At 36.8% G+C, this 27,079-nt stretch overlaps 1 protein-coding gene across 6 annotated transcripts in view; it reads left to right on the top strand.

Moving 5' to 3' along the window:
* Window positions 1-27,079, top strand: part of GRM8 (glutamate metabotropic receptor 8) — a 369,942-nt gene that overhangs the window by 158,809 nt on the left and 184,054 nt on the right. For all 6 annotated transcript variants that reach the window (XM_074903206.1, XM_074903207.1, XM_074903210.1 and 3 more), the window contains exons 4-6: window positions 2,173-2,308; window positions 2,780-2,934; window positions 4,085-4,222. In XM_074903206.1, the coding sequence (XP_074759307.1) occupies window positions 2,173-2,308; window positions 2,780-2,934; window positions 4,085-4,222 (429 nt within the window). The remainder of the gene's footprint in view (window positions 1-2,172; window positions 2,309-2,779; window positions 2,935-4,084; window positions 4,223-27,079) is intronic.

Genomic DNA, 27,079 nt, shown 5'->3' with positions numbered 1-27,079 from the left:
TAGATATTCCTCTACATTTAAACCCTGTTACTTGAAAAAGAGATTGTTGAAAGGGACTTTTTGAGTGTCTTTCACAGTAGTTTAATATCAGTTTAAAAAGATGGCTAAATCTTTTCGTAGTACAGTGTCCATCTTTTCATTACTGGATTGTCAAAGGTACCTGGTGAATATGGGGTCACCTGCAATACTGACTCATCTGTTGTTATTGGCAAATTAGCTGTCTGTCATGGGGAGCCAGGCTGTTCATAAAAATGGGAAGAAATGCATTGCCAGAAAAATGCATTATATTCTATTTTAAAGCAGAGTAAAATATTGATGTTACATCTTTATACTAACTATAGATGACAAAAAAATGTGCACAAACAATTTTTGTTAGAAATGGCAGATGTTCTGATTTGCAAATATTACTTCTTTCATATAAAGCAGAGAAGAATGCAGGATAAATCTATATGGTACTATCCATCTCTCAATCTGATAAAATAATAATGTAACATACCAAGAAATTTATGCATAGCTGAAAAAGACGGTATGTTTGCCAGTGACTAAAACTGGCTGATTTAATTTGAAAGTTACTGTTTTTATACTGGCAGTTGATAATTGCACACTTCATTTATGCCATGTCTAAACTTGATTCTAACTTAGGATCTTCCTGTGCAGAGAACTACTGAGGTCGATGAGATTCTGCAAAATTTGATGATGAATTCCAAGCATTTTACTAAATATAACATCTGATTAAAAAAAAAAAAAAGTTTCATAAATACTTTTTGTTTGTTTGTTTGTTCTGCTTAGATTTAATTATTAAAGATTTAATACATTCAGCTTAAGATGAGAAAAAAAAACCTCTGTAACTTCTTCATGATACTGTACATCCCAAGCTGCATCTGGACCTCTGTTTTCATTCAAATCCTATCCCTGACAGTGTCTATCAACCTAATTGTGAAATACTTTGGAAAAACATGGTTGATATGTTGATAGGGAGAACAAGAGTCTTGAAAAAGTTGGAAAGCCTCCCCATATACAACATAGCCATCTAACTGTGACTTTAGTTGTCCAATTACCTTTAATATGTAGACATGTATATGCCCAAAAATATATTATACATCAGAAAATAAATACCAGGATTTATTCAAAATAGAACAACTCTTTTAAAACACATTTTATTAATGATTAGATTCTCCTCAAGAGGCCCTTATTTTGGGAATAACAACAAGCAAGAGCAGGTATTGGTGAGAATTAGATGTAACAATGCAAATTAGGCATAGTTCTTAAAGAAAAAGTAAAATAAACAAATCTCAATCACAGAAAGATCCCCTATGGTATAGGAAGTTGGTGCCAATCTGGACTCAGTGCTTCATGAAACAGGCTCAGGGAATTTTTCTCTTTGTCTCCTCTCCTGTCTCATAACAGTGTTGTAACTGGGAAGTAGAGGTTCTCCTGCATATGAAAGCCATTAGAAATCACTGAGTTCCTGCAGAAATTTGTTCATTTTTGCAGGACAGGTAAAATGTAAATATTTCAGTTATCACTTTCTGTCAGGAAGAGATATAATCTCTGAGTTTGTGTTCATTTGCTGATTAGTAATTTAGAATTTTCAATGACAACCCAAACCTCTTAAATAATTAAGACAACTTAATTAAGGATGCCATAATAGCAATTAGAAGTGATCTTTATGTATTAATTCATAAGAGAATATTTCAGGCTCTCTACTTGATTCTATAACCACAGCGTTTATTGTTGCAAAATCTCTGTTGCAAAAGCAGAGGTGCATGATAGTACTTGATACTGAAGAACCACATTATGAACGTAAGGTAACGGTCATGTGGCTCCATGGTTAAATGTAATCCTGTGGCAAGGCTGGGTTCTCATCTGCCACAATTTGGGATAGGTCTGTGGAATTCTGTCCAGCTAAGCCCGAGTATGGTGCTTAAGGGGCTGGCTCAGGATGGTTTTTTTAAATTTTATATAAAATATAAAGTAACAGTAACTTAGTTGAACTCTATAATGCAACATTAATTGTGTGTAAGTTTGTACAGTGCATATTTCAAAATACATGGTTGCATTGCCTTATCTCAGATTAGCATCTTGTTTTCTTTGCCTTCCTGGTTAACTATGGATTATCTGAAGTGTGGATCCTTAATGTGTTAATATTTTTTTCTTTTTAAATATTCTCAGGAGGTGTTTGTATTGCTCAGTCACTCAAAATCCCTCGGGAACCAAGACCAGGAGAATTTGAAAAGATCATCAAGCGCTTGTTGGAAACTCCAAATGCTCGAGCAGTGATCATGTTTGCGAATGAAGATGATATTAGGTGCCTGTTTCCTAATTTTGTGTGTTAAAGATGTTCTCTCTTAGACATACACAGTTGGCTGGTACAGACTAGAGTAGCACAGGAGGTTTTGGTTTCAATATCATGTAAAAATTCTTGTAAATCTGGTGATAAGAAATTGACTTGCAATTTGACAGTGTGCTGGTCCTTTTTTTCTGTGGAGAGCTGACGTTCCTGGTTTCTGAGTGCAGCTCCACTGGATTGTTATTTGGTGACTGAAAAGGAAGAAACCAATAAGAATGCTAGAAAAATATGGCTAAAGATGAAGCAAATTAGCTTGGACAGTACTGTATCTTGAGTTCACTACAGCTATTTTTGAATGTGCTTTAGACTGTGAAAACTATTGACTGATTGGTTGGTGTGAGTTTATTTATGCATAGCCAAAATTAATGCTGGGGATCCTCAAGTTCTTTGTAAAGTTTGTTTAATTAGTGATTTGTTGTTTATTTGCAGGCGAATACTGGAAGCAGCCAAAAAAGCTAATCAATCCGGACATTTCCTCTGGATTGGCTCAGATAGTTGGGGGTCAAAAATTTCACCGGTTCAGCAGCAGGAGGAAATTGCGGAAGGAGCAGTAACCATTCTGCCTAAAAGAACATCAATAGATGGTAGGAATGCACATGACACAAACCCCTCATTTTCTGGCAATGTTCAAGTGCCCTAGCTCTCTTTATAAAAACTCATTAAAAAATCCTGTAGTCCTTGATTACAGGGAAATCAGGGAAAACTCTTCATCTAAGTAACTTTTAAATATCTCTGTTGAGATGAGGAGACAATGAATCTTCAATTAGGCAATCTTATAATTATCTAATAATGAGAGCATGTGTTGTAGAGAGCATCCTATCCATAGCCTGGTGGTTCTTTGGGACAAAAAAGGGAGAGTATTGGATGTATGATAATTAGTCAGCTCATTCGCCTGAGTGGAGATCAGTCTAGGCTATGCTTTCCTCTGCCCAAACCTAGCTTAAGAAGCCAATATATTAACAAAGTTTCTGACTTGGTGGATGAAGTGGAAGTTGTTGATTTGAATCACCTTATTCCCAGGTGGGTACTGTACATAGTAACATCTCTTACTGTCTGGGCAAGTGCTCTAAACTGGTAAACGATTAAAAAAAATGAGGACTGTTGGTGCTACTTGGAGAATTTAGCCACATGGAGCTTTATTCAGATGGTATGTGTTAGTCATGATTTCATTATGGCTGCTGGGTTGTAGGGGTAAGGCTGGTGCAGAATCAGGTTTAAGCAGGAGTCTTTAGTTTCTCAATTGGGGTTATTTAGAATATCAATAGAAGAATTATAGGTGCCCTGGAACCTCTCTGGCTCAACAGAGAGGTACCTCATGATTTTAGGTGGCCTTGAATGAAATTTCTTTGGATCATAGTCTGTGACTAAGTAGTGATTATAGTTTGTCTAACTTCCTGTAGGTATCCAATTTTTTATTTGGGTCATCTATGTATTAAAAATTAAGCTATTTTCCTATCTTTCTGAATTACACTTTTTTTAGTTATAGAATTCTGCTGGAGTGTTAGAGATTCTTTAACTGCTGTAGGTATTCAAAAAAATCTACAGCGAATATGGGATAATATACTATTTTTTTAATCCTTAGATACTACTATGTTCATATAGTATCTTATCATAATGGTTTATACCTAAAACATTTTATTGTTCTGATATTTATACAAAGTCTGTTATTGTCTTAAATTACTATTTTTGTCCTGTATCATATTTTAATGCTTCTTTCACTTCTCTTAAATGTAGGATTTGATAGATATTTTCGGAGCCGAACACTTGCTAACAATCGAAGAAATGTCTGGTTTGCAGAATTTTGGGAGGAGAACTTTGGATGCAAGTTAGGATCACATGGAAAAAGAAATAGCAATATCAAGAAATGCACAGGTAACTGAAAGTAAAACATTATGTATCAGTTGTTTATTGGAGCGCAGGGAAGGAACTGCTTTCTTTTCATTACTCTTATGGCTCCCTTCAGTTCTTCAATACATATTAATTGTGTTGTAAGAAGTGTGACATTTTTTTCTCAGACCTGAAGAAAAAATTAATGAACAATGTTTGAGAAAGTTAGTAGTTAATTTGCACAAATCCAGTGATGGTACAGATTTTGTTAAAGACCCGTGGCACTGGTTCAGTTCCATTCATGTTTTCAGTGACCTCCTCTCTCACCCCATCTGTAGTTGTCAATATAATGTTTTTTTACTGAATGGGCACATCACAGTAATTCTCATATTGTTATCCCTGAAGTATATACAGAGAAAATTAAATTTCTGTTTAAACTGTTGAGGTCTTGATGATAGGTTAAGTCATGAACTCCTTATTTAGTTCACAAACTGTGTTTGAAGATGGAGTAAATATCAAATCAATATGTTCTTATTACTTGTCCTCATGTGAAAAGAACAGGATTCGATATCATATTATAAAGCTGAAAGTCTCTGTGAAGTTTGAGCTATGTAACTGGCACTGGTGTTCTCAAACCTGCTTGCTCAGGCATCATACCCAGACGCAACTCTCATGACAGCTAATACAGCTGTTGCATCAGTTTCATCTCACCTGTGAGATGTTGACTTTTTGCTGTCCCTTGCAAAGTTCATTACAAGAGCGTTACCTTTAGTCTTCCGTGACTGTTTATGTTACTTTTTGTGTAGATAGTTTTTGCCCAGTGTCAAGGCTCCCAGTGTCATTTTCTTCATTACTGCCACCATCCACAGGATTACTCGTAGTGACCACCATGTTTGTGAATAGTGGCAGCAGTGATACCCAATTTTCTGCACTACAGACATAAGTCATTGATGTGCCTTGATTTTCCTGGAAGTGTTTTCTTTCACCAAATAATATTTTCCACATGGAACGTGAACACTGTTGTTCATTTGCTGTTCCAAGATTCCTGGCTGCCTGGTGACCCTGTCATGCAACCTTTGTTATGGGAGTGTGCTTCCAAAATTTCTGCAACCAAAAGTTGCACACCAGCACGCCACTTCTCCTGGGTTTGTCAGACGGACATACTGTGCAGTCTCCAAGCACATGCACCATTAGTCCTGTACTTCATGAACCATCAGATTTATTGTATGTGTACTGTGCCGTCAATGCAAAGACTTACTGCACTGAGCTTTACAGTGCACAGATATATCTCACACAGAAATATGAGAGCCATGCATGCACTCTCTTATTTCAATGACTATGCCTTTTCTTCTGCCTTTAACCATATACTTCACAAAAAAAGGATGATATTCAGTTCCTCACTGAGCTAAATGATAGTTTATTACTCTAATCCTTTACTCCTTGGCCTTGATTCATATAGCAGTAAGCCATGTCTGGGAAGGGAAGGGATTATTTTGTTTTGACTATTTTAAGTGGAAAATAGATGCTCTTTTTGAAGTTCTTCAGGTGGAATGAGAGCTATATGGCTGTAGTTTAGGAAGCTCTAGATGTTAGCACAGGTGGTTATATGACTTGTCTCAGCCTCATCACATCTGTCAAATTGAATTATCAAGTCAAAAGTAGCATATAAAATTCATAGGCTGTATCTTGATTGATTCAAAGTAATTTGCCATTTGAAATGGATATCCATATATTCTATGAAACAAAATTATGGTATGCTCTCTGTGCCTGAAAACAGAGAGAAAACATATTTTCTGCACCCAGGAAGTCAACATAGTATCAAGATATGGGATTTAGAAGTGGGCAGTTTCACATGAAGGTTGCACATGCATTTTCACCTGCAAGGGAAAAAGCTATTAATTCTTCTGCAAGCAAGAGTACCTGTGAGTGATAGGACCCTTGACTAAAACCACTTAAAAAGTGTCTTACTACAATAGAAAATACACTTGGACAGCAGCAGACCTGAAACAAGCTGATGATTCAGCATGATCCCTATGCTTATCTAACTCAAATTTAAAGGGTTGGATAACACAAATAAGCAAAATGTATTCCTTCTAAAGTAAACTGAAACAAGAGATGAGGGTAGAAGTTCAAAATAAACTCCAGTGATTTAAAGAGAAATGCTAGGTAAATGAGAAATGCCAGGAGAATGGGGGAATGACACCCTCCCCACCCCCAAGTCTAGACCTAGAGAATCACAGATGGCATTTTCACCTACCCCAGTTCATTTGTCATGACCTCCTGTGTACAAGAGAGTCAGCAATGAAATCTTGGCTGGCTCTTCATACCCCAGCCCTCAAAGCAGATAAGTCAGTCTACTAGGATCTTCTATGTATGCTAAAGATTAAAGAGGAGAATATCCCGCCCATTAATTTGTCTTTCTCTTGAAAGGCCAAAGATGTTACTTCATGGCCAAGTCTGCTCTGAAATAATGACTGTAAATGAAAGAAATGAATGAATCCGTGAATTTCAATAAGGATATAGGAGCTGTTACATTTAATTGTTTATGTTAATATTGAAGACCTTGATCCTTGGCCTATCCCAATTGCCCTTCCAGTGGGTTTTCTCTGAAACTTTTTGTGTACTTCCTCAGTTGTAAATTTCAGCTCAATTCTTAAAAGGAATGTATTCCCATCTCTAGTTCAGGACTTGAAGACTGAATTTAAAACCACCGTTTATCCTAATTTTCCCATATTTCATCTGGGCGCTGCAGATAATAAGATCCTCTTTGTCTTTTGCCCCCTGGCCCAATTTGTATATCATGTCAATAGCTGGTGATACACTGAAAGAAATCCAGAAGCTTGAGGTACAGCCATAATCTGAAAATCTCCCTCTCCAAAGATACTAAAAGGCAAATTGATAGGTATAAAGTTTTCTCAGGCTTGAGGTTTGTTTTATAAAGCATTCCTGTTTATCTTAGCTAGGAGGTACTTGATTTTTTTTCTCATATGACAACTGTAATTCCCAACAAAAACAAAACTGATATCCCTGTTCTCAATTTAGCTGTTATCTCCTCATAGTTTTTAATTTCTAATGCCTGCAGTCAGAATGCTACCAATCTAATCCAATTTCAAGCATTTTTTTCCTATGAAATTAGAAGATGCTTCATAGCAAAAGATACTTTTCTCTTTTCTTTTCCGTGTAAAATCATCAGTCTTTTTTGCACTGAAAGTCCTAAAAAGAATTTCCTCTCCTTGTTCTTCGTTAAGAATTACAAAAGGGCATATGGCTTCTTTTCTCCTTCTGTTCCTATACATTACTAATTATTTTAGTCTAGTGTTGTGTAATGACTTAAACAGTTTATTTAAAGAAAGCAGCTATTTTAAAAGTTTAAAAATTCTGTTTATTTGTGGTTGCTGTTGCTTCTTATTCCTGAAGGAATTTATGCTTTGGAGATGCATAAAATAATGTTTCTCTTGAGTTTGTCTGAATGTTTGCTTCCTGATTTTTGCCAGTTTACAGAAAGCAATGATTCACTTAAACTTTGAAAAAGTAATTGCTTTGCCATTATTGATTTGCAGCTAGTTCTATGTGTTTCTGAATGTGAGTGTACATTGATCAAATCATCAAGATTAGACTAGTTCATTGAAAAAATTAGAGATTTTTTTTTGTTCCAACCTTTCTGAAGTTAAAAAAAAAATCAAATTGGGCCATTAACTTCGTAAACATGAAACAATAATTCAATGACTACCCTTAAACCTTTTGTAATTGGGGGAGGGGAAAGGCATTTGTGGAAAAAACTTGTTTGGATTGAACTGTCTGGAGAGGTTATGGGAAGCCTCACTTTACATATTTATTCAAGGTGCAGGTTTTCTATATTAAATAAAAAAATCTTTAGTGAGGCATGAATCTTTCAGAGATTTTCAAACAGCCTTTCTTTAGCACTGGAATCTCTTTGTGTGAATGAGAGATGAGGAGATGAGATTTTCATTAATCCCCAGCAGAAAACTGTAAAGACAGAAACAGCATTCATGCTTTGAGTACCTTCATTCTTCAAGAGGAATAGCTTGCACCATGGTTGTGGAGACGGCAGAGACGATATGCCTCTTGCTCTACTTTAAATATAACATCCTGGAGAATTTTCCCATACCCTCAGCTTCCGGCTTGAGTCAATTGGTGGGCCAAGTTTTTGGTAGCTGAAGATTAAGCATTACTTAGAAACACTGTGGACAGACCACATTTATTCCTGGTGTTAACTCCAGCTCTTGGTTGTTGAGCTATTAATTGTCCGTCCTACTTAAGGTATGTTTCTAGACCTTGTGTTTCTTAAGAAATGTACAAAAGTATGAACACAAAGATCTGAAAATGAAACAAAGATATCCCAGACTACTCTCTGCATTGACTATGACATTGAATATGGGCTGACAATATACACCATTACTCTTTCAGAAGACCAAAACACAGGAATAGAAAAAGAAAGCATCATTAATGATGAAGAGTAAGAATTAAATGAAATGTACTCAGATTCTTCCACTAACCTTGCAGAATGTTAATATTTGATTTCATTCTAACAAAAAAATCTGGTCCTCTTTGCATATGTATGTATGTACACATGTTGGTATTTGCATGCATAAGCAGACAGAAATCTAACATGAAGTAAAGTTGCTTACTGTATCGTGTTTTAATGTTGTCATGACCCAGACTGGAAGCCCAGAGAGTTGCAACTGTTCTGTGATCCCCTTGGGTTATATTAAGGTGAAATGACACCAAATGAGTGATTAAAATGTTTTACTTGCGGTAGAAAACAATTTAAACTTGGAAAAGGATAATAAGCAATGTGGTCTCTTATAAATCTATAGGAAAAAGGGAAAGGAAGGGAGAGGAGAGGGAGAGGGAGAGAAGAGGAGAGGATTGTGGATCACCACCCCTGGATCCATACTAGATAAAGAGAGGCAGGTATTCCATGAACTCATTTCCATGAGAAACAGGCAAAAGGTGGAGCATGGGTTCTGCATATACGTTGCAGGGAAAATGGGTTACATTAACCCATTTGTCCAATTGAGTTGGTGGTCATGATCTCCCCCTACCACCTTTACCTTTTCCTCAGTTTTTATTTCTTGAACAGTTATCCATTCAGTACCTTCATCTGGTGTTGGTTGTTTATCTTTCTTACCACTCTTTTAGCTCTTCTTAGAGGCTATAGTTGTAAATTAAACTGTAGGCCTTAACCTGAACAAAATGGCTTTACTCAGTCTACATCTCCTCCCTTCAAGGCTTATCTAAAGAATTTGGTTATACAACTGTAAGGGAGCAGAGCCATGCACCCTTTGTTACACCCTGTGCTTCCCCAGGCAGATAATTCATTCCTTAGACTAATCAAAAAGGCCACAATTTATCCTTGAGGTTTTCTGTGTCAATGAATGTTTGAGGCATTACTTCTTTCAGTTCCTTACAAATGTGTACAATGGTAGCCTCAAATTCAAATCTGATACAAGAAGATACAGTTCCATTGAGATTTGTTTGGGATTTTCCCCATAACAACCCTTCAAGGCATGCATTTATCATAGTATTTACAGTCTTTGAACAGCAAAATGTGGCTCTTTAATAAAACCTCAACAAAAACATTAATTAAAAAAGCTCCTTTATGCACATCCCTACAGAAGTAGTCGCTCCCCCTGTTTTGTATGGTTAGCATTTTAACTACTCTGCAAAGCTAATCAGCCTTTAACTGCCTATAATGACTGACTGCACTGCTAAAAATAAAGATGGACGAGATTCCAAAAGCATATAGAGACCTGTGTAAATTAGTCTAATTTCAATTTGGTCTATCAAACTGAAGTATTTGTTTCACTGAAAAAAATCAAAGTGCAGTGTAATAGACATCATGCATACCTAGGAACTTTACAGATACAATATTTAATTATTTTCTCTTAACTAACCTCTGAAAATACAATTGCACCTAAAACTATTAATAGAAAGAAGTAGATTTACTCGTGTATGCAGCCACATTCTGAAAAATTTATAGAACAGATTGAAAAGTTCAGTAGCAGAATATGAATCTTGCAGAGGTACAGTGCTTTGCTCTTTAGTTTGAGTAATGGTTGCATTACCATAAAATCACTTCTAAAGTATTTTTTTTACTTGATGAGACCCAAAGTTAAAAAACCCAAAGTTAAAAAAATCAGCATAGATGCAGTTGAGACACATGGTGATTTGTACCACTGTTCCCAAAAGGCACTAAGGCTTGGAAGGGGACTGTTCTTAAGCATGCAGAAAGAGCTGCACGCTCTCTCTCTTGTGTGACTTGTGAGTTGTGCACAGTATGGGCAATTCTTATTACTTCTTTTGCTGTTGTTTGCCATTTTTTAAATTCCCATTTAAAAAGCAGCTTACAGACACATTGTAGAAGCATTCTTGACTTTATATTTATAAAATGTCTCTTGCTGTTTTGTGTAAGTACAGTAATTCTATGTAAAAATCATTGTATTCAGGTTTGCAGCATGATAAACAGGAGCCAAGCTGACTGTTGGATCTTTGATACCCATCACATCAACTGGACATAGAAGACTTTGAGGAGTATTTGCCATAGTCTGAGCTGTTTTTTACTGTTCTTTGGACATTATTTCAGAACTATGAAAATTGTGTGTTAACAGGTAGCTGCACTGCTGTGGTCCCATGCTGCCTCTAATGCAGCATTAAATCAAACTGCATCATGTGTCATTAAATAATATATGGAGCCAGAGAGCATTTACTTCTGTTTTTAAGACAATAGATCATGTCCCAGGTGGCACCAAAACCCCTTCCAGTAACTTAAATGAAGTTTAATCTCTCCATTATGGTATACCATAGGCCATAAATTTACCATTTTTGAAGATTTTGTCTGGTTCCCAATTTCAGAAGCCTGGGCAACCAATCCCAAAGAAAAAGTTGGTGTCTGAGAATTGTGACTGACATTCTTCCAAAATTTAAAAGACTGAAATACGGATTTTCTTGTGCTATACATCAGGTCAGAATGTTTAGACCAAATTCTCTCCTGATGGGGAGAACTGGCAGGCGTGAACCTTGCTGTCTCTCTGCTGTCAGTGTCTGATAGACTGATAAGCATTAGAAGGCCATAGCTTAAACTATATTTGATCAAAATATACACATTCAGTTGTCTTACAAAGGGCCAGTTCTGGCACTTGTTCCAGAAACTACAGATTTTCGGAAGTTTCAAGTTGAATACTGTGTCATTCCAGCAACTGCTAATGTGCATAAGTGTTAGTCAATATGTCTGAGAGCTGTCAGATCAGGGGACCTAACATTTGCTGCCCATTCACTGCTCTGTTTTCTTCATTTTACTTACTGTCATCCTTTCTGTTATTTCACTAGTTTTTAGTATTTTTTAAATCTCTCTCTAATATATCTAGTGAAATATCACTTCTCAATCCTCTTGTCAAAGCTTAGATTCACCTACAAAACGTGTCATTTATAAAAGCTTCTTATTCCAGTATGAATAAGAAATTGTTGATACACTCCACAGAGGTCTTTGTTTCTCTAACTTCATTTGTAAATAGGAATTCAAGTCTTGTATTCTGTCAGGAAACCTGTCAATCTTAGATTTATAATGTTTTACGAATTTATGAGTCACATTCCACTGCACAATGATTTAAATAGAGTATCTTACCATTTTAGATTTGATATACTTGTTGCCAAGTTGGAATACTTTTAAATACGCATATGTATGTGCACATGTGTGGATGTATTTGCTAGTAACTTATGAGTCCAGAAATTCTTATTCCAGCTCAGAGCCTCCACAAGAATGGCATATCCTAGTGAATGCATTGTTGCTTTAAGTATAATTTTGTGTGAACTCTGGAACTTCACCTTCTCAAATGTAGCCTCAGAAAACTTGTAACCAGTATAATTTATAATGTAACTTAGTAGTCACACACGTAAGAATGTCATGTGTACACAATCCTTGTTCCTGAGAGACAATAATTAGATGCTCTGTCATTTTCAGTACCAGACCAACCACTTTGGACAGATGCTAGTAGGACTGGAAAGCCAGTAGTTGAAGTGTTGCATGCTGTTCTTCATCAGTTTTACCTCCTGGTCTGCCGCAAACAGACCCTTGCTGTGAACAGGAAGACAGGTTCTGTATAAGCCTGAGTCCCAAAGATCCTTCTTCAGGTGGAAAAGATATTTGTTGGTGTTTTTTTTTTTTTTTTTTTTTTTTTTCTGAGCAAGTTCATGTAATCCTGCCTTGTGAGAGGACTGGAAGAACGGTTTTAATTTTGTATATACATCATCTGTGTCATTATTCAAGCATTTCAGGGTACAGTGCTTAAACTTTTTATAAGTATGCACATTTGGTGTGCATACTTGCTACCTGACTAGATGCTTCACTAGAATACAAGTAGTACAATAAAAAATAGGTTTAAGTCTTCAAAAAGGACCATTAGTTCCATAGTTTTTAATACCCTTGGATGTGGTCAGACAGGCTCATCTACTTATTGTAACCTCATAGGAGGTTACTCATCCTTCAGACCTGTTGACCACCATCCAACCACTCCAGCACTGTTCAGTGAAATAATCTGGTTGAGGATTTTGAAGGTGAAATGTTGTTACCCAGATCATCAGCAGGCTTGTTAATTTGGTTGAAAACGTACTTCTGTATTCACAAGTAGTGGTCCACGATATATTTTTTCCTGGTCTATTTTATGGATACCAGTCAGGTGGAGAAAGAGTGGCCTTTGTGAGGTAATTTTTGCCTCAGGCAGTCCAGGTGCCCTGAGACCACACTTATATTATCAAACAGTGCACCTCTGCAGAGCAAAGCAGTTGATGATGAGCATCTGAGGTCCTCACTGTACTCGTTTCAAGAGATTTTACTTCAGGTTAGCACAGTCCTTTGAGCTGGAGGGCCATAGCTGTATTCCCAGTGCTCATCCTGCAGTTTGGTTTCATCTGAAAGGAACTGGGATTGTGCACAGCAAGACTGCTCCGCCATGTGAAAGTGGGGGAAATAATGAAATTTGTTTCAAAAATGCATTCCTTATCCAAATAGAATGTGAGTGTAGCTGCCCTGAAGGGACTGAGCGGGTAAGAGCTGAAGAAGAGTGGACACCCACCCCCACCCCCCCCGCCCCCATCTAGTGTTTTCAGTCGGTATGGTGAGGAAAATTGGCTGCTCTTGACACTGACCCCTCTAAGTCAAAAGGATCTAGAACCCTATCTGTGCTCAGTTCCTCTGAGCAAGCAGGATTTGACTGCTCTTGGCCCTTATTTGCAGAAGACTGCTAACTACAAACTACCATTGCATTATTCCATTGATTAGCTGTGCTGAGGGTGAAAAAGTCTATTTAATACACAGCTCAATATTTATAAGCTGTTTTTAATATTCTTGGAGTATTCAGTGATTCATAATACATATTTAAATTTACCACTAGGCAGTTTCTTAGTAGATCAAAAAAAGTATCTTGTTTGTCATGTTTTGTAACTGCAGAAAAATGTCACCTCACACATATACTAGAATACATTGTTGATGCAGAAGTGACCACAAAACAGCCTTTTCTCTATTAGTTAATACTTGATTTACAAGGTATCAAGAAGTTAAAACAAATACGAGCACAAAGGAAAAGAAAATGGTAAAGGAAAATATTATTCTATTGTGATCTTTCTACTGATTAATTGTTTGATATTAAAAAAAGTTCAACATATTCTAATGTTAGATACCACCAATGCCCCAAATAAATTCATATTTTTAATAATTATATTAATTTTATAATATAATCAGTGTAAGTAAACACAAGTGGTTTCATAATTCCATGAAGCAGCAATGAAAATACTTAGTTTGGACTGCTTTTAGATCACGAACCTTTTCAATACCTTGAATAATTATTCACCTGTGAAGTGCCTCTGATTTGTAAGTAATTGCTAACCTTTTGTGGAAGGGAGTTCAGATTGGTCATCTGTAAACAGATGCAGATGCGTTTTAATCTACCAAGTAGAATTTTATTGAAGAAATAGACCCAGCAAAATCAATGGGGCATACATAATTGGAAGTAGTATAAATCAGTGTAGAAAATGAGGTCAGAATTTGTCTTTTAATGGATAAATGTATCCATTAAATGTACCAATTATCGTTCAATATTTCCAGACTATTATTTATATCTGATATTTGAGATAAGCTTTTTTGTATGGAGGGTTCTTATAAAAGGTCAGGTAGAAGCACAAGTGTCGCCAGTTTGTGTTAAAATTGGTGTACAGAGGGGGAAAGTTTTATTTGTTACATTGAATTTACGCTGGATTAACTACATGGCTGGGCATAATGATTTTGACCTAAATTCTGGCTCTGGGCTACTTCATGTTCAGGGTTTGCAGGTTTGCCCTTGGGTGGAGCTCATGAGACAGGATTTACTTAATTTAACTTCTGGTAGGCCATCTCCACATGTCTTAGTAAGCTGCTTAGTGTGGTATGACTTATTCTGTGAGGATGCCCATCTCTATGGACTGCAAATAGACCTAGGTGACTAATTTGGATGAGGTGCCCTGCTTTTAGATTGCTCAACTCAAGTGAAATGAGTCCCATTCTATGGTTGCATGGATCACCACTTTCTCAACAAGGCAATCTGCCTTCCCAGTTCATGTAAGATCCTGGTGCTAACTCTAATATTTGCTTGTATTAATTATGACTATATTAAATGTTTAGAGATAATTTAACATCCTTACAAGTACTTTCACAGATAGAAACAAAAGGGAAGGTAAAACATGGCGTTCCTCTGTACATAGATTATCAGCAAATATTCCTCAGATTTGAATATGTGACTATTTGTGTATTAATAATACCATAGATTTTCAGGATGCAATATCCACTGAATTATGCAAAAAATTTTAAAGGGACTTGTTGACAAAGGTTTATATTTCAGGTTTATATTTAGGCTTTGTTCAAAAATGGAATATTTAATTATTCTGGCCAAGATCCTTTTATTCTGTGATGAGATAATCCCAGGAGACAGACAAATTAAAGCTTTAAAATCTTTGATCAATCTACGAAATGTACGTGATCTGTCACTGAGACAAAAGCAGTTGGTGGTGTTATCTCATATGCTGCATGTTACTTTCAATTAATTAAAGTGATACTGTGGGATAAGGTGTTCCTCCATTAGTGGTATCTTCAGCTGCATCAGTAAACAATGAGTGATTAATGCTATGGGGTTTTTCTACTGTAACTTCAGAATTTACTGAAGTTTTGGCAGCCAAGGATGGTCTTGGCAGATTTGCTACTGTCTTAGTTAAAATTCAAGATACATAAAGGGAAGGTCTGTGCACTACATACATTCTACCTGACCCCACAAGATAGTAAGACCCAAAATAAGAGCCTTCAAAAGCTCTGCAGTCACAGGGCAGGTGGTGTGCTGAGATCATGGACTACCATGCTGTTCAGGTTTCCCTTCCTTCCTGTCTGTTCTCTGCTTTTCCATGTGCTCAAGCATAAACTGTTTGGGCCAGAGATTGCATTTTTCAGATTTTTTTTTTTTGAACACTGTCTTCCTGGCCTATTCTTTCAAGCAAAGAAGAAGAAAAACAAGTTGGCATTTGCACATGTCATAAACCTGTTCAGAGGAGTCCAGTGGAATTTAAGTGGCACATAAGCATTGTTTGGCTTAGAAAGTAAGGGTGCTTTTTCACTCTCAGTGTTCAGTTCTGACTATTGGTAGACTTTTTCCTGAGCTATACCCTTGAAAGAGCAGTTCTTTAGAGACTCTCATATAGATCACAAATTATTCTCTCATCTTGAAATGAACAAATCACTTCCAGCACCAGAAGCACTTCAAGGTAACATTTTAAATTGTCTCTTCCTGTGACTTTTGAAACTACAGCAAACAAGAAACAAATTCATTTTATTCCCTTTACATTTTGAAAACGAGCCTGAGACTAAAAGTGGCAGTTTTAGGAACATTGCAGGTATTGGCTCAGAGAGTGATAGAATAAACTCTGCAATTTACTGAACCTTCTTGCAAGATATGTTACATATAAAATCTGAAAATATAACAAACAGTCCAGGTGTATAGATTACCGGAATAATTGATTTTTCTTTTAAACAGAAATGTTAACATCTGCCAAAAGGCTACAGTTAGTAAAAAGCAATTTGCAAAATTGGATAGTATGGCTATGAGACAAAAACACTGTCATGTGTTCTGCATCCTATTTAAAAGTATGTAACATTCCTCAAATTCTACATAAACTATCCGGAAAGAACAATGTACAGACTACAAATCAACGATTGGCTTTGTAATTAGTAATTCCAAATAAATAATAAACATAAGATTACAAACGATTTTCACAGAATTTGGAAAGAGAAAAGGAGGCTAAATTTGGTCTGTACATTGCTCATTATTTACTGGTAGAAAAAGCACACACATTCAGGAATTTAATTCCTGGAACTCATTGTTTTTATTTTTTAATTAGACTGGATATATAGAATTCTAACTTTTCTGCAAAATTAAAGTTGAAATTAAATATGAAGAAACTTGCTCATGAACTTTTGATACCTTTCCACTGGATTTTAGGTGAAATCTGTGATTGCAACAGTGTTTTAAAATGGAGAGAGGAAAAATAATTTCAGGAAGAAGAATTAATTCACTGCATTAGATTGTACAAGTCTTCATGTCAGCTAACAGGACTGGAGGTGAGCATGTAAAGGTCTTTTACAGTTGCAGTTTCTGTGTGCAATGGGATAATGTAGAATATGAAGATTGGTACTTGACAGCCTTCAGGGAAAAGGGCAAATAAGTCTACATATTATACTGTAGCTTCTGCATTTTTTCAGCAGAACTACCTGTGGTCTGGATATCACCCTTCATGGTAAGACTTTCCTGGCACTCTCTGTTAATAAACATTGCTCCTCTACACAGGCTCTGATTGACCTTTGCAAGATGCAGTATAAGACTCTCAAGTCTGCTTAAGATTTGGGTTGAATTTTGGATGAGTGTTAATGTCACTTTCCATTCTGTCTGAGCAGTTTTCACTAATTCCTCCTGAAGTTGTCGTTGGTGTAATTTATGATGATAATAAAGAAAATGGGGGTTGAAAAATGAGACCAAAGATTTTGCAATTTAGTTGCACAGAGGTAAAATACAAAGAATGTTTTATAGCCAAATCATCAATGCTGTATATGAGTGTTGCTTTATTGACGTGAAGAGGTATGAGATTTGAGAGGATGCGGCTCCCCAAATGAGAGTAATAACCTGATTTTTGTGTGGAAATCAGAGAGGTCAGTAATCAAAGGCTGAGTAAGATAATAAAAGCTTTAAAGTAATGATCAGAAGAGAAGCTACATTGCTTTTCACTTCAGAAGACAAGAGTTTTAGATCTTAAAAGTAGGATGAAAACAAGAAGAGCTTCATAGACAGGCGGACAGCAGAGGTTCGTAGACAAGCACAGAACCTTGAAATAGAGACAAGAAGTTTGAACATCTTATGAAAGGGGTAACCAACCAAGGATTTGGCCTCAGTGATACTAAATTATAAAATTCTCTAGTACTGATGAAAGGAAAATTTTATGTGGGAGGGAACTGCAGTGCATATTACTTCTTGAAATCTCTTTTGGTCTACTGTTACATGATTCTATTTTCCACAGTTATTCTTTTTGGTTTTCTCATTTTAGCATGAATCACTCATCTGAAAAAAAGAATTAAAATTTCTTGCAGTCTTCTTCACTGCAATATTGAATCATATTGGGTTTTGCTTTTAGAACCTTTAAGATCAAGTCTATATGTTTACTTTCAGTTATATAAGTGACATTAAGAAAAAAGAAAGTGTGCTTTCAGAGTTTGGATAGTGCTTTTATCATGTTCCTTGCCTTTTTATAGTGCTCTTTTTAAAAAAACATAAATAACATTCCTATATTAATTTTTTCTTGTTATTTATTTATTTATTTTCCTTCTTTTTTAGAAAGGTGTATCTGACCATATTTTGGTTGTGATTACAAAGGTGCTCATTTGTAGTCCTATCTGGAATTGGGTCTGGTGCACTCTTCCAGAAAAGAACCAACATCATTTCTCTTGTTGGGGTTCTCTGCTTGTTGGTCATTTACAGTATCTCTGGATGATGTTTCATTACGATATTTGCCTGCCTGAAATGTGGTTATCTGAAATGTCAGGTGATCATGTTTTCTGCTTCTTTAGTCTCTAGAACTTTCTGTAGCATTTCATTTCCCTTGCTACTATAGTGGCTGAATGACCAAAACCATCCTCTCATTCTTTCTGATCACTCAAGGAGTTAAATACTGTGGTGCTTATTGATAAGGTTAAATTTTAACTTCATCTGTTCTTTCATACATAGTGTTAATTCTGCACCTGGTCTAATGTCATTTGTCATTCCTAGACATTTGATTCATGGTGTTCAAGTCCTTCATAACTCTTTTATAAGGCTATGTAAACTTTGCTATATCTCAGTACACTAATTCCTTTATTAATGTGTTTTTGACTAGGATTTTGTTTTCCAAAGTCCTCCTTTTTTAAATGGAGTTTTGAATGCTACTTTAAATTAATTAAATTATTTAATGTAATTGTTACTAATAATTATTTGAACAATTATTATTAATAGTTAATTTTAAAAGAGGAACTTAATTACATTATGATCAAGCATTTCAGGTGTAATTATTCCTTCAAACAATTTGCTTTACAATATTTATAAATATAGCTCCAATCCTGCAAGGTAGGCTCTATGCATCTGTGCAGGATTGCACTGAGCTCGGTAGCATTTCACAGCTGAAAGGACTTAAGAATGATTATGAAAACATGCAACATGTCTTAAATCTGTTTTCTACCCATGTAAACATATTCCATAATCAGTTACACAAAGAACTAGTAATTTTAAATGCCTGTACTTTGCCTTTTTATGATACCTCCCTAGAGAGTAGGTAGGTATTTGAAAAACTGCATTACTAATAATTTTCATTGGTCGTATCTTCTGTTCTTCGACTTTGTATGTGATTCATTTTCTGATCAAAGAATGATGATATAAACCTATTCCTTGATTTTTGATATACATACAGATTTACTCTTCAAAGCATTTAATTTTTAAACATTACTGCAGTGTACAGTGTGCATGTGTATATGTCTCGGTATGCATTTATTTTCCTATATAAAATCTTACCCTCTACTTTAATTCCATTGTCATCCCTATCTATATGCAAGTCCACAGAGGATGCTTTTGGAGCAAAATATTTTGCCTTTCCAATCCCCTTCTCCTCCCTCTAATCTGTGTGTTACTGATCTTCAATTCAACATAGAAACTCTAAGCAGAAGGTGGAGAAGGGCTGAGGAAGTTATTGAGTCAGAGCAGGTTGACTGGAGAGAGGGGAGCTTAAGCTGTGCGAGCTGGGACTTGAGGCTAGACCTCTTGGTGTTGACAAACACTGGAAGGGCATGGGGGAACTATTCCCAGTCCCCTCTCCCTCATTCCCAATCTCAGATGATATATTTAAACTGTTCAAGAAAGCAGAGCCTTTCCAATAACTGCTGTTATACATTCAGGACCTATTTAGGAAAGTGGGAAACAATAGAATACAGGTCAAAGCCATTATTCTTAATTTATTATTCTGGAAATCCTCTTGAGAAGTAGAACAGCAAAGAAGATAAATCTTCTATTTCAAAAAGGATTTTGACATTTGGAATTGAAATTAAACAAGACCATTTTAAAATTCAAAGCAAAAGAGAATTCAACCTTATTTGACTTAAATGAAAATACTTTAATGTGTTATCTAACATAAAAATCAAAGGCAATTAACCAAAAGTTTCAAACTTTTTTTCAAACAGTTCTAAAATGCAGCATATTTTCAACATAGTGCTGAATTTTTCTGTTGTTTTCCCTAGAAACCAAAATGTTGGTGAGCAACTTTTTTAGAAAGTATTTTTGTTGTGATGGAACAAAGCCTCTTCATAAATCTATAGTTAGGGATGAGAAAATATGTATGATTTGGGACCCAGAAAAAAAAATTATCAGAGCAGTGTATAATAATTTGTTGTATACAGTATGTAGGTGAACAGCTACCTATGCAGATGTTTATCTAGCGCATAGTTTATAGAGACAACAATGACAGCATATACAAATGACATGCTGATTATGATGAATCACACAAATAAAAATGTTGGCATTGATATCTAGTAATTTTCCATGTTTGGACAATGGATTTATTTTTCGATGTGGCTAATTTTTCAGAAAAGAATATCTAAGTTATGGATTTCATCTCTTCCTCGAAATCAAACATGTGACTGTAGAAGTAGAATGCCAGGTGGGAGCTGGGTATACTCACCACTTAACATTTATGTATTTCCTGAAACCCAGCCATGTCAATGACTACAAGAGGTTGAAATCTCTGGAGAATGCAAATCTGATACTCTTGTAGAATTTTTTTAAATTTTAAACTTATTTCCAACAATTGCAGCATTCATGTCTCTTCTCTTATTCTGGCCTATGACCTTCTGAAAAAGAATGAAAATTTTAACAAGTTGCTGAATATGTATCACAGGGACATGTTACTCAGCATTTTTGAAAGACTTAAGTTTTGGCAGTGTCATGACATTAGAAATGAAGTAGATCGGTTTCATGACAAATTATTGTTCAAGCAAGCTGTGGTTTTCTTTGGTTTTAATTCAAACTAAATTGATAATTGTGGAGATCATATCTTTAAGACACGCTTTTCTTGCTCAGAAGATTCCTTGATGTTCTTCCTTATTTGTGGGGACTATTGTATTGTTCTGACATTTAGAAAAATCAAGCTCCTCTTACTGATGGATAAACTTTTCTTGGCCAGATGTTAGAATAGCTCTCTTTCCTCTTCAGTATTCATACTCAACAACAGACAAATTCTTGGTTATTCATGAGCCACCTGGGGTAAGAATGCACTCAGCTACGTGGACACAGATTTCATCCCAGGTGTGAAATTATGTCAGCTGGCAGCCTCTGGTGGAGGGGAAGCATCTAGTGACTGTGAAGGCTGAACAGGTTTCCAGGCTCCAAGGAAAGCAAAGCCTCCAGTCAGATCAGTGGATATTTTACTTTTTGTTAAGCTGTGTGCAAGCTTTGAAATTTGCCGTTTCAAAAGTGTGCATTGTATTCATTCACTGCAGTTTCACTGCCTCTTCAGTTACTGATAATTTAGATATATAAATTTTTCCACAATTAGAAACTGATTGCTAATTCAAATGTAGACAGATTGGTAATATTTTAGGGTGTGATTTTGATTCTTAATGTGACTGCTTGTGAATAGAACTATACTATGCAAACCTAGGTCCATTGTCCATTCATACTTGCCAAAAAACAGAGAGAAAAAAAAGGAGAAGAGATGTTATTTCTATCCTGCCCTAAATCATGTATTGCTTACCTGCTTGATTACTTATCTGTTGCATGCAGGGGTATACTAATTGTAACTTCCTGGTCAGTAGATCTGTGCTACATCATAAAAAGCTTTTACACCTGCTGGTGCTGTCTGGCATGTTTTGTTCCACTTCCCTTGGGCTGTGTCACTTACATAAATGGAGCATGCAGAAGTGATTCTCAAATTAATTTAGTCTTTTAAAGGTTAAATATTTTCATTAGAATTCAATTGTGAGGAAACCTAGAGAGCTTCAATGGAGGTAGTGGCCTGAAGCTGGTGGGGTTGTGTACCATACTACATGCTTCCTAGCATTATCATAGAATCATAGAAGGGTTTGTGCTGGAAGGGACCTTAAAGATCATCCAGTTCCACCCCCCCTGCCATGGGCAGGGACACCTTCCACTAGATCAAGTTGCTCAAAGCCCCATCCAGCCTGGCCTTGAACACTGCCAGGGAGGGGGCAGACACAGCTTCTCTGGACAACCTGTTCCAGTGCCTTACCACTCTCACAGAAAATAATTTTTTTCCTTCTATCTAATCTAAATCTACCCTCTTTCAGTTTAAAACCATTACCCCTCATCCTATCACTGCACTCCCTGATAAAGAGTCCCTCCACACATTTCCTGTAGGCCCCCTTTAAGTGCTGGAAAGCTGATTATATTATAGCATTGTGCTATGATGCTTTCGGCTTTGGGGAGTGGATCTCTCCGTGATTTTCCCTTGACTGCAGTGTGTTGCTCCGTACTACATCAAATCATTGTAATCGCAAGGGGAAAGCAATAATATTTCAGACTTGCCTTTGGTAGTTTGTTAAAAAAAGCCCATTAAGAGAACACAGGATGTGCAATTTATAACCCAGGTGCTGAACTTTTCCTTTCTGAGATGTGTGAGGTTCAGTACAACTCTGAAAGAATCTTAAAGCTCATAGAAGTCTGGCATTGTGGCACTTGATGTGTACAGGACAGACATGCAGATGATTCTGACAGTGAAGAAAGAACCCCAAACAATGTCTGAGGCTGACACCTGAAGCAGAAAATGCTAATTTCTCTCAACTGTAAAATATAGAGTTGTTGGACACTAGAAAAATTGGGAAGAATTACAGTGTTATATTTATATGCATTTCACTGTAACGAAGGCAGGAAATAATTTTATTTTTGTATTGCCTTTTTATTTAATGGTTTTATTTCTCTGTTAATAGATTCTTTTCTTCACCTTCTGCTTTCACCATTAGCCATTCCTCCTCCTTCTCATTTAATTTGATCTGTAGAGTTTATTGAACTATGTCAAATCACTCTGTAGAAGCAACTTTTGGATTAGTCCATGTCTGTTAGATCTTGTAATCAGAGTGTAATAATTAGGTACATTCAGCTAGGCTTGAAAAGGAACAAATAGCCGGAGTTTTCACAGCAGCTATTCAGTGTGACAGTCCTATGGGTATGAACTGTTTTGACTGTTCTCACTTACAGATGCCAGTAGTCTTTTTTGTGGTAACTGATCCCCAGTTGAGACTCATTCTCCTTTATAGCTTGCATGCCTGACTTGTTTCCAGTAGCACTCTCAGGGTGTTTAAAATTGACTTGCAATTTTGTTTTACCTACCTGGTGACTCAGTGGTAAAAATGCATTAATAAAAGTTTAGAAATAATAACAGTATTTACCCTTGGTTTTAGCAGACTTTGAGGATGTACCTTAATAGTGTCATAGTACTGGTGCAGGTTCACACAGGAATAGATTTATTTCTTATTCTCTGCTAAATTTCCTGTGGAATGCCGAGTGCATTAGGATCCATGGTAACCGTGCCTGCTGCAGAGTTGTATCACTTTGCTGTTGATAATGCAAGTCCATCTAATTAGCACCAAATGTCAGGGTACTAAGAGGAGCAGGTGGCACCATTTGTCTCTGAAGTAAATAGAAACACAGTATTTACGTGCAAAACTAGGAAAAATAAAGCCTTTTGTGAAGTCTGTTAAGGCTGGTTTGTCTGATGAATAACATCTAAGAGAGAGAAGATAATTATAAACTGTGACCCATGAATGCAGTTGATAATTTCAACTCCTGGTTGAACCAAATGCTATTGATATAAATATTTTTAGCTCGACACCTTAAAGAAATACAATGTGTTACGTTTGAAACAGAGAGTGTAATTTTTGATATTTGAAAAGTCCATAGTTCATTCTGGGTTCATGTTCTATTGTAAAAGTTGCTAGGAATAATGACAATTGTGAATAATAAAAAGGTGGAGAATTTTAATAACCTTGATTTTAATGAAATGTTAGGAACTGTGAGCAAGACCTTCTAAGTAAGCAGTGTCTTTAGGGGGACTTTAAGGACATAAACCTCTGGGTGACTCAAAATGTACATAATGATGGTGTGAATGGGCGTGAATGAAAGGAAACTGCTCGTGATCTGCCCAAGGTGGACAGAATCACTCTGTCTAGATGCCTTTATGTCTTAAAAAGACATATACCTCCAGAAATCTAACAAAAATCATCATCTGGAGGTGCTTTACACATCTGTCAAACAAGAAGTACATGTTGGGGACAGACACAACTTGCAAGTTCCAGTAAAAACTTTAGTGTAATCGATCTTTACTCCATTAACTTTTCAAGGCAAGGGACCAGAGATAGGACTGCAGATGCCTTTGTGTCTCAAAAACACTGTTTCTTGCTTGCCAAGTGTCAATTTGTGTCAGGAACAAAATAGGCCAGGATGTTGCTCCTGTCATAGATATCTGGGTGTCCAGGGTGGGATCTCCCAGGGTGAGATCCCACCAGTGCAGCCAGAATGCCAAGCTGAAGCACAGAACTATACTGGTGCTTGGACACCACCTTTGTCGCTGCATGGAAATTTAGAAGGTAAATAGCTCAAAGGTATGGGGGTGTTTATGTGGGACATCAACACTTGTGCAGTATTCACTTATGATGACTAAATTGACAATCACTGGACTGCAAACACAAAGCTTCATTTCCATGCTGTATCAGTTATCTTAATCTTCTCATACACAAATATTCACTAAAATGAAATGTACCCTCTATATTAAAATTTTAAGTTTTTCTGAAATTGCTCAGTTATTTATGTATCATTTGCCAAATTAAGATTTGCAATTTGATCTATACTATGAGAAAGTTCTGTTTTTTTCCATTATTACAAGTTAATTAAAATATGTGCTATCTATTAGCACATTATTAAAAGTCTTTTATTCCCTTCCATTCATAAATTAAATATTAAGTCTTCTTTTTGCTTTTTTTTAAAGGGCAATTTGATTTTGAGAGAGAAAGGAAGACTGTGATGATTTTTTTTAATGTTTTTTGTGAAAAGCTCAGGGTCTGCAAAATATAGTAACAAATTTTAAGGAAGGATATTTTTAAGTGGATGAACTTTTAAGGAGATATAATTAAGTAAAATTAGTATCTAGAAGGGATGGAAGTACAGAACATATTTTACAGGGAAAAAAAAAATAAACTTCCAGATGAAAAGAACACCCAAACATATCCAAAAAAGATTAAGACACTAGGGTAAGTAATAAAAGAATATAAAAACCAACCATTCCAAAAATAATAACATTCTCCTCTTTACAGCCATATAGGAACACAGAAGAGCCAAGCAGCTTAAGGGGAAAACATGTAACTGGGCTTAAAAAAACAAGGAAAGCTATTTTTTTAGTGATAAAAATTCTCATCATAAAACAAATATTTAAATTCAAAGCAAATGTAAAAAGCCATCGAATCCTTAAAATAATATCCAGCAAGCTAACCTTCAGCACAAAATATCAATTGGTTTAAGAGGAAAATAAATATAACTAATTTTTTACATAAGCCTAGCACGTTCCAGTAGTGTTGTTGTCTTCCTCGCTTCCTTTGCAAGGTAGCTAGTAGTAATCGTAGAATCACAGAATGTTTTGGGTTGGAAGGGACCTTAAAGCTCATCCAGTTCCAACCCCCTGCCATGGGCAGGGACACCTTCCACTGGACCAGGTTGCTCAAAGCTCCATCCAGCCTGGCCTTGAACACTGCCAGGGAGGGGGCAGCCACAGCTGCTCTGGGAAACCTGTTCCCATCACTCTCACAGTAAAGAATTTCTTCCTCATATCTAATCTAAAGCTATCCTCTTTTAGTTTAAAACCATTACTGCTTGTCCTATCAGTACACCCCCAATAAAGAGTCCCTCTGCATCTTTCCTGTAGGCCCCCTTAAAGTGCTCCAGCCCCCTGATCATCCGTGGCCCTCCTCTGGACTCAGTCCAACAGGTCCATGTTCTTATACGGGGGGCCCCATACCTGGACACGTTACTTCAGGTGGGGTGGAGTAGAGCAGAAGAATCACCTCCCTTGACCTGATAGCCGCACTTCTCTTGATTCAGCCCAGGATTTGATTGGCTTTCTGGTCTGTGGGCACACATTACTGGCTCACAGTTTTCCATCCACCAATACCTCCAAGTCCTTCTCCTCTAGGGACCTCTCAATCTACTCATAGCCCAGGCTGTATTTGTGCTTGTGATTGCCCTGACCCACGTGCAGGAGGACATTGCACTTGGCCTTGTTGAACTTCATGAGGTTTGCACAGGTCCACCTCTGAAGCCTGTCAAGGTCCCTCTTGGCTTCACTTCCCTCCAGCATGTTGACCATACTACACAGCTCGGTGTCATCAGCAGACTCGCTGAGGATGCAGTCAATCCCACTGTCCAAGTAGATAACAGAGATGCTAAACAGCACCACTCCCAACACCAACCCTTCAGGAATGCTGGTCATCACTGGTCTCCACTTGGACATCAAGCTGTTGACTGCAACTCTTGAGTGCGATCCTGCTAATTCCTTATCCACCGCGTGGCCCATTCATCAAATCCATGTCTCTCTGATTTAGAGACAAGGATGTTAAGTGAGACAGTGTCAAATGTTTTGCACAGTTCCAGGTAGATGACATCAGTTACTCTTCCCTTATCTACCAACACTGTAACCTTGTAGAAGACAACAAATTTTGTGAGGCACGATTTGTCCTTAGTGAAGCTGTGTTGGATGTCACCAATCACCTCATTATTTTCCATGTGCTCTAGCGTAGTTTCAAGGAGGATCTGCTCTATGACCTTGCCAGGCACAAAGGTGAGACTGACTGGCCTGTAGTTCCCCAGGTCTTCCTTTTTTTCTCTTTTTAAAAATTGAAGTTATGTTTCCCCTTTTCCAGTCAGTGGGAATTTCACCAGAGTGCTGCAACTTCTCAAATATGATGGATAGTGGCTCAGCCACTTAATCTGTTAGTTCTCTCAGGACCTGTGTGTTCATCTCATCAGGATGACTTGTTCTCAGACTACTCCGTGGCAGTTAGGGAGAGAGAGGTATTGTAGGTCATATTCTTGCTTTCTTCTTGCTACTTTAGAAAAGCATAAACTGCAACTGCTTTAAATTTCTCATGGCATCTCCAGAATGTTGATACAAGCAGTGTCTCAAGTGACAGCCCCCATCTCCCCCAGTACCTTCATATGTTTTCGAGTCAAGTGAAACCTTACTTCTTTGAGTGTGAAGATACCAGTGACTGACAGCACCTTGCCTCTTCCTGAGAAAGAA

The sequence above is a fragment of the Athene noctua genome, chromosome 3 (genome assembly GCF_965140245.1).
Source record: "Athene noctua chromosome 3, bAthNoc1.hap1.1, whole genome shotgun sequence".
Lineage (NCBI taxonomy): Eukaryota > Metazoa > Chordata > Aves > Strigiformes > Strigidae > Athene > Athene noctua.
Note: the sequence above shows the minus strand (reverse complement) of the source record. Positions and strands in the feature narration are given on the sequence as shown.